At 46.0% G+C, this 8,779-nt stretch overlaps 1 protein-coding gene across 2 annotated transcripts in view; it reads left to right on the top strand.

Annotated features, from left to right (window-relative positions):
• PAOX (polyamine oxidase) overlaps nt 1-8,779 on the top strand; it is a 21,348-nt gene that overhangs the window by 1,467 nt on the left and 11,102 nt on the right. For both annotated transcript variants that reach the window (XM_044916639.1, XM_044916638.1), the window contains exons 3-4: nt 896-1,095; nt 2,790-3,042. In XM_044916639.1, the coding sequence (XP_044772574.1) occupies nt 896-1,095; nt 2,790-3,042 (453 nt within the window). The remainder of the gene's footprint in view (nt 1-895; nt 1,096-2,789; nt 3,043-8,779) is intronic.

Genomic DNA, 8,779 nt, shown 5'->3' on the forward strand with positions numbered 1-8,779 from the left:
CCTCCCTGAGCTCCTGGAGTCCCTCCATGCACCCAGATACCCTCCATACACCCCGAGCCCCCTCCATTTACCCGAGTTTCCCTCTCTGTACTCCTGGAGTCCCTCCATGCACCCTGGGACCCCCCCATGCACCCAGGTCCCCTCTGAACCCTGGCCCCCTTTATGCACCCTCATCCCTCTCCATGTACCTTGTTCCCTCCTCCATGCACCCTGGTCCCCTCTGAATCCTGGCCCCCTTTATGCACCCTGGTTCCCCTCCATGCACCCTAGGACCCCTCCATGCACCCTGGGACCCTTTCCATTTACCTCAGGTTGGGCTTTGGGAAGCAGGGGAAGGGTGAGAGGGTCAGGAGGCCATTTGTCTTCATTGTTTTAGAGAGATTGCTCATTTGTTTCTCTAGTTTTGCTCACTTGGGAAAAATAATTATTTTCAAGAAAAGGTGGTTAAAAGAAGGCAGTGCATCCCATAACGCTTTCTTCCTCCCATGTTTATGAGGCCTCTGATGTGCTAAGTGCTGTGTGAGGCTCCGGCCCCTGTGATGGACAGACAGCCCACCCCTGGGGCAGGTGGCTGTCCCCCCACTGAGCACTCAAGAGGCCCTCGCAGGACTGTCCCGCTGGGCTCTCCAGCGTCACCCCAAGTCTCCTGGCAGGGGCGGGCATTTGTGATCAGAAGTAGGGTTCCAGGTGGTTGGGAAGGAGGCCTTGTCCTCCTACGATTACCTCCATTCACTCATGCTCACCTAATCCCCCTGTTAGCCTGGGCAGTGGTAGTGGTGTTCCTGAGGTAGACTGGAAACCCCCGGGAGATCCCCTGCCCTCCTCCCTCCTTCCCTGTAGGGCCACCTCCCCAGGCAGCTCCCTCTGAAAACACCAACACCTCTGTCTCTCCAAGTGGCTACCAGGGGCTCACAAATTGCATAATGGCCTCCTTGCCAGAGGACGTGATCGTTTTTAACAAGCCTGTGAAGACCATTCACTGGAACGGGTCCTTCCAGGAAGCCTTGTCTCCTGGGGAGAGGTTTCCAGTGCTGGTGGAGTGTGAGGACAGAACCTGCTTCCCTGCACATCACGTCATCATCACCGTGCCCTTAGGTAAAGCCCATTTTCCCTGTAAGGTTTCCCCTTGATCACTCACCCCCGGGGCCCCGGCAGCGGGCTCTGGAGTGTTTGTTCAGGTGCTAGCTCACATTTTCAATCTAGTTTTGCACAGGCTTATTCTATTGTGTTTTGTAGCAATTGCATGCTTTGGAATTGAGTTTCACAATAAGAGAAAATGCATGTCTTGCTTCTTCCGAGGTCGTTTATGGAAAGGCTGGGACTGCCTCCAGAAGTTCACCAAGCTGTGCTTTCTTGGAGGCGGAAGTGGGTGTGAAAGCCAGCTCTCAGTTTCAGGCCTGGTGTAATCAAGAAAGGGCTCAAGCATATGGTTCTGTTTAATTCTAGATCTGACGCCCAAGACAGAAACCATTTTGGCAATTTGACAAGAGGTGGAGGTGGCTGTGAGCCAAGCCGTGTCTGTGCATCTCATTTACTCTGCAGGCAGCTGGGACGTGTATGTCCCCAGCCTGTCTGACAGATGCAGACCGAATCACGCCACTTCACTGTGCAGGTTCACAAAGCTAGCAGGGGCCAGAGCTGATGGAAGATGCAGAGCAAGGGTCCAACCCGCCCGGCTCTGGGTTCCTTCAGCATGGACGTGCTGGCTGTGGGTGAGCTTGCTCAGCACCCAGCTCCTTTCTCACACACATGGAATCACACTGGACATATTAACAGAGTCTGCTGATACTTGTTTGCTGCCCTCTCTTTTTTTTGGTTAATAAAACTTTTGTCAGTGCTTCCAAATCAGCACATACAGATCCATCAGTCATTTTTTACCGCCCCCTGCCGGTGTCTGTGTGTGCTTGCTGGGCCCCTGCTATCATCAGTGAGTGCATTACTGGGTCTGTTGATACTGTTCACAAGGAGCCAGGCCATCTGTCACATTGGTTCTTTATAGCCACATAGTATTTTCTTGTATGTAGGGGTCATTGCTTAATATTCCTTAGTTGATGGAAATTCAGCCTATTTTCACTTTTCTTGTTTTACATAGCATTTTCCACGTGCATTTAAAAACACTTGTGTGAATATATCTGAGGCATAAATCGCAGGAGTGGGAGTGGCTGGGTTGAGGGTCTGGCAAATGGGACTGTGGGTGGAGGGCATAGTGACCCTTCTGTGGGTCCTCACAGCCTCTGTGGATCTGTTTCCTCTTGGCCTGTTTGTCCTTTACTTACTGGCTTGCAAGTTATCTGTGTTATAAGGAGACTGGCTTGTGCTGCAAATAGTCCCTCTCATTGTTTGACTCTGGCCCAGAATTAATTTTTTTTGCCGGGCAGATTAGTTTTCATGTAGCTTGTGGATAAAGCCTGTATATTGTGATGCTACTCCAAACTATTCCAGAGCAGCATGGTTTGCAGACGTTGAGAGGCAGACAGGTTGAGAAATGAGAAACCGTCCTACAGAGCAGTTTGGGTGGGGCATGAGAGCTGTCCCTGCCTGACCAGGTGGCCATGGGGCCTTCCTTGTCCCTCCGCTGTGGTGTTGCTTGCTGAGGCTGAGTCCCGATGGCCAGAGCCAGCCCAATTTCTGGGAGCCCAGTTGAGCTGGGGCTGGTGTGGGTTAGTGGACAGTCTCTGGAAGCCTCCTTTCTCTGACTCCTCTGATGGGTGTCAGGGTGGGTTCCTGTGGCTGCCAGTTCCAGTTTAAGAGATTATGTGTTGTAAGTGGAGTCCACTTGTGAATTCCAGGTTTTCTTAAAGAACACCTGGACACCTTCTTTGAACCAGCACTGCCCCCTCAGAAGGCAGAAGCGATCAGGAAAATAGGCTTTGGGACCAGCAATAAGATCTTCCTGGAGTTTGAGGAGCCCTTCTGGGAGCCAGACTGCCGGCACATCCAGGTGGTGTGGGAGGACATGTCACCCCTGGAGGACGTCACCTGTGGCCTGCAGCACGTCTGGTTCAAGAAGCTTATTGGCTTTTTCGTCCTGCCTTCCTTTGCGTATGTATGCTTCTTGAGTTTCTCTGAGGAAGCTTCCGGGGTGAGCTCTGAGGGGGCTGATTCTTTGGCCTTAGTTTTGTTGAGAATCCAGCAGTGTATTGATTCCCTGGGAGGCATTTCTGGAGGATTTCTGGGTGGGACTCCAAGGGCACCCCAGAGCGCTGATAACAGACACTGGGGCCTGAACCACTGCAGGGACAGACAGAAGCCTCTTGTAGGCAGCCTGTTGGTGTGTCTCAGGTCCTTGAATGAGCTGGTGGCCTGGAGGGCATGTTCAATCAGTAAGAAAATATTTACTGAAATTCCCAGGAAGCTGGGGTGTGGAGGTTACAGAAGGAATTTGAAACACAGAAGTGTCTGTAACTGGGAGACGATATTTAAACTTGATGAAGTAATTGAGCAACATATCCTTCTAAGTCAGGAATCAAAGACCCATTAGTGGCTAAATTGTATGGTCCATCTATAACGCATACATAATGCGGTGTATATGGACTTGGTGTGAACTCAGAAAATAAGACCATGAATCATTTAGGGAGGGAGGGACTGATTTTCCCAGCAGGATCAAAATATGTGGTTAGCGTGTTGTAGTCAATTGGCAGACACGAGTCCAAATTTCCACACAGAGACGTGTCAGGATTGGGGACCCTATTCTGGGCCTGGAGGACAAAACGCAGGCATGCCTGCAGCTGATTTCATCCCCGACAGCCACAGAAGCCGGGTGCATGTGCTCCTCCCATCTAGGAGGGGACCCTGCACGTGTCCTTTGGACTGAAGATAAAGCTGACATCTAGGGGTTTGGAAACGTGTCCAGGGTCGTGGATGCATAGGGGAACGGTGGCTGGGTGTGCTCGGCTGCCTGCCCCACACTTGGCTCTGTAGCCTGTGCTCAGGACGTTGGTGGAGACGGCAGCCATCGGGATACTCTGTGGCTAGGACAGTGGCTCTCACACTTTGTGGTCTCTTTAAAAATATTGAGGGTTCCAAAGAGCTTTTGTTTAGGTGGGTTGTGTCTGCACATTTACCACATTAGAAATTAAGACAGAAATTAAAAATATTTATTTTTTAAACTGAGTAAATCTATACCGTGTTAGCATAAATAACATTTTTTCTGAGGCGGGGAGGGGCAGAGGATGAGAGAGAATCTCAAGCAGACTCCACCCTCAGCATAGAGCCCGATGTGGGGCTCAGTCTCAAGATTCTGAGATCGTGACCTGAACTGAAATCGAGAGTCGGACGCTTAACTGACTGAGCCACCCAGCACCCCATTACACTTTTAAGTGAAAATACATTAACATTTTTAAATGAAAAATAACTATATTTCTAAAACAAAATTTAGTGAGGAGAGTGGCAGTGCTTTGTCTTTTTCCCTCATCTCTTTACTGTCAGGCTTAACAGTGGACAGCTTGGCTCCCCAGGCTGTCGGCATACGGTGGTGCCACGTCTCATTCCACTTGAAGTAGATTGAAAGTCTGGACTCAGATACATAGTTCAGAGAAGGGGTGGTGTTTAAATAGTCTTCAGGGGCGCCTGGGTGGCTCAGTTGGTTGAGCGACTGCCTTCGGCTCAGGTCATGATCCTGGAGTCCCGGGATCGAGCCCCGCATTGGGCTCCCTGCTCAGCGGGGAGCCTGCTTCTCCCTCTCCCACTCCCCCCTCTTGTGCTCTCTCTCTCTCTCAAATAAATAAATAAAATCTTTAAAAAAAAATAGTCTTTAGATGATTGTGGGTATTCTTTGATACGGCACCAAAACTTAAGAAGTGGTCGCTCCTTCAAGGTGAGGCGTGGTGTGGAATCTGAAAGCTCGTCCATGGGTGTTTGTGCTCGAGGGCACCAAAATGCACTGTCTGTCCTGCACTTTGGGTGGATCTTGCACCTGCCCCTAGTTTGGGCATTCCAAACATTAATATATTTCATTGTACAACATCAAACAATTAAGTTTATTAATATCACCACGGATCTCAGGAAAGTCTCGTGGTATTGGGAACCTATCAAGCTGTTGGTGGCAGATACAAGTTTTCTAAAATTGTAATTTTTGCTTGAGAGCTTAAATTTTATCATTGGCAGTAAATGCTTGCAGTTGTTTTCCTTGTGATAGACATACTGCTCATTTTCGAGAAAATGTTTGCCAAACACCTAAGTTTGCATATCGGTGACATTCTTTCAAGTCAAAATGGTGTCCACGAAAGAAGCAGCTGCTTAGTTGGCAGCTCGGACCACCGCCCAGGGCTGTACGTCTACGACCGTCCCACGTCTGCACGTCCATGTGCAGCATAAGTGCTTTATTCTCGTATCTCATTTTTTTTACTCTTTTATTGTTATGTTAATCACCATACATTACATCATTAGTTTTTGATGTAGTGTTCCATGATTCATTGCTTGTGCTAAACACCCAGTGCTCCATGCAGAACGTGCCCTCCTCAATACCCATCACCAGGCTAACCCATCCCCCCACCACGCTGCCCTCTAGAACCCCCAGTTTGTTTTTCAGAGTCCATTGTCTCTCATGGTTCTTCTCCCCCTCTGATTTCCCTCCCTTCACTCTTCCCCTCCTGCTATCTTCTTCTTTTTTTTTTTTCTTAACATATATTGCATTATTTGTTTCAGAGGTACAGATCTGTGATTCAACAGTCTTGCACAATTCACAGCACTCACCATAGCACATATCCTGCCCAGTGTCTATCACCCAGTCACCCCATCCCTCCCACCCCACCCCCGACTCAAGCAACCCTCAGTTTGTTTCCTGCGATTAAGAATTCCTCATATCAGTGAGGTCATATGATACATGTCTTTCTCTGATTGACTTATTTCGCTCAGCATAATACCCTCCAGTTCCATCCACGTCGTTGCAAATGGCAAGATCTCATTCCTTTTGATGGCTGCATAATATTCCATTGTATATATATACCACTTCTTCTTTATCCATTCATCTGTCGATGGACATCTTGGCTCTTTCCACAGTTTGGCTATTGTGGACATTGCTGCTATAAACATCGGGGTGCACGTACCCCTTCGGATCCCTACATGTGTATCTTTGGGGTAAATACCCAGTAGTGCAATTGCTGGGTCATATGGTAGCTCTATTTTCAACTTTTTGAGGAACCTCCATACTGTTTTCCAGAGTGGCTGCACCAGCTTGCATTCCCACCAACAGTGTAGGAGGGTTCCCCTTTCTCCACATCCCCGCCAACATCTGTCGTTTCCTGACTTGTTAATTTTAGCCATTCTGACTGGTGTGAGGTGGTATCTCATTGAGGTTTTGATTTGGATTTCCCTGATGCTGAGCGATGTTGAGCACTTTTTCATGTGTCTGTTGGCCATTTGGATGTCTTCTTTGGAAAAATGTCTGTTCATGTCTTCTGCCCATTTCTTGATTGGATTCTTTGTTCTTTGGGTGTTGAGTTTGATAAGTGCTTTATAGATGTTGGATACTAGCCCTTTATCTGATATGTCATTTGCAAATATCTTCTCCCATTCTGTCGGTTGTCTTTTGGTTTTGTTGACTGTTTCTTTTGCTGTGCAAAAGCTTTTTATCTTGATGAAGTCCCAATAGTTCATTTTTGCCCTTGCTTCCCTTGCCTTTGGCGATGTTTCTAGGAAGAAGTTGCTGCGGCTGAGGTCGAAGAGGTTGCTGCCTGTGTTCTCCTTGAGGATTTTGATGGACTCCTGTCTCACATTGAGGTCTTTCAACCATTTGGAGTCTATTTTTGTGTGTGGTATAAGGAAATGGTCCAGTTTCATTCTTCTGCATGTGGCTGTCCAATTTTCCCAACACCATTTGTTGAAGAGACTGTCTTTTTTCCATTGGACATTCTTTCCTGCTTTGTCAAAGATGAGTTGACCATAGAGTTGAGGGTCCATATCTGGGCTCTCTGTTCTGTTCCATTGATCTGTGTGTCTGTTTTTGTGCCAGTACCATATTGTCTTGATGACGACAGCTTTGTGATAGAGCTGGAAGTCCGGAATTGTGATGCCGCCAGCTTGCTTTTCTTTTTCAACATTCCTCTGGCTATTCGGGGTCTTTTCTGGTTCCATACAAATTTTAGGATTATTTGTTCCATTTCTTTGAAAAAAGTGGATGGTATTTTGATGGGGATTGCATTGAATGTGTAGATTGCTCTAGGTAGCATTGACATCTTCACAATATTTGTTCTTCCAATCCATGAGCATGGAACATTTTTCCATTTCTTTGTGTCTTCCTCCATTTCTTTCATGAGTATTTTATAGTTTTCTGAGTACAGATCCTTTGCCTCTTTGGTTAGATTTATTCCTAGGTATCTTATGATTTGGGGTGCAATTGTAAATGGGATCGACTTCTTAATTTCTCTTTCTTCTGTCTTGTTGTTGGTGTATAGGAATGCCACTGACTTCTGTGCATTGATTTTATATCCTGCCACTTTACTGAATTCCTGTATGAGTTCTAGCAGTTTTGGGGTGGAGTCTTTGGGGTTTTCCACATAAAGTATCATATCATCTGCAAAGAGTGAGAGTTTGACTTCTTCTTTGCCAATTTGGATGCCTTTGATTTCTTTTTGTTGTCTGATTGCTGTGGCTAGGACTTCTAATACTATATTGAATAGCAGTGGTGATAGTGGACATCCCTGCCGCGTTCCTGACCTTAGGGGGAAAGCTCTCAGTTTTTCCCCATTGAGAATGATATTCACTGTAGGTTTTTCATAGATGGCTTTTATGATATTGAGGTATGTACCCTCTATGCCTATACTCTGAAGAGTTTTGATCAAGAAAGGATGCTGTACTTTGTCAAATACTTTTTCTGCAGCCATTGAGGGGATCATATGATTCTTGTTCTTTCTTTTGTTAATGTATTATATCACATTGATTGATTTGCAGATGTTGAACCAACCTTGCAGCCCAGGGATAAATCCCACTTGGTCGTGGTGAATAATCCTTTTAATGTACTGTTGGATCCTATTGGCTAATATTTTGGTGAGAATTTTTGCATCCATGTTCATCAGGGATATTGGTCTGTAATTCTCCTTTTTGATGGGGTCTTTGTCTGGTTTTGGGATCAAGGTAATGGTGGCCTCATAAAATGAGTTTGGAAGTTTTCCTTCCATTTCTATTTTTTTGGAACAGTTTCAGAAGAATAGGTATTAATTCTTCTTTAAATGTTTGGTAGAATTCCCCTGGGAAGCCATCTGGCCCTGGGCTTTTGTTTTTTGGGAGATTTTTGATGACTGCTTCAATTTCCTTAGTGGTTATAGGTCTGTTGCGGTTTTCTGTTTCTTCCTGGTTCCGTTTTGGTAGTTGATACATCTCTAGGAATGAATCCATTTCTTCCAGGTTATCTAATTTGCTGGCATAGAGTTGCTGATAATATGTTCTTATAATTGTTTGTATTTCTTTGGTGTTGGTTGTGATCTCTCCTCTTTCATTCATGATTTTGTTGATTTGGGTCATTTCTCTTTTCTTTTTGCGAAGTGTGGCCATTGGTTTATCAATCTTGTTAATTCTTTCAAGAACCAGCTCCTAGTTTTGTTGATCTGTTCTACTATTCTTTTGGTTTCTATTTCATTGATTTCTGCTCTGATCTTTATTATTTCTCTTCTCCTGCTGGGTTTAGGCTTTCTTTGCTGTTCTTTTTCCAGCTCCTTTAGGTGTAGGGTTAGGTTATGTACTTGAGACCTTTCTTGTTTCTTTAGAAAGGCTTGTATTGCTATATTGCTATATATTTTCCTCTTAGGCCTGCCTTTGCTGCATCCCAAAGATTTTGAACAGT

The sequence above is a fragment of the Neomonachus schauinslandi genome, chromosome 6 (assembly GCF_002201575.2).
Source record: "Neomonachus schauinslandi chromosome 6, ASM220157v2, whole genome shotgun sequence".
Taxonomy (NCBI): domain Eukaryota; kingdom Metazoa; phylum Chordata; class Mammalia; order Carnivora; family Phocidae; genus Neomonachus; species Neomonachus schauinslandi.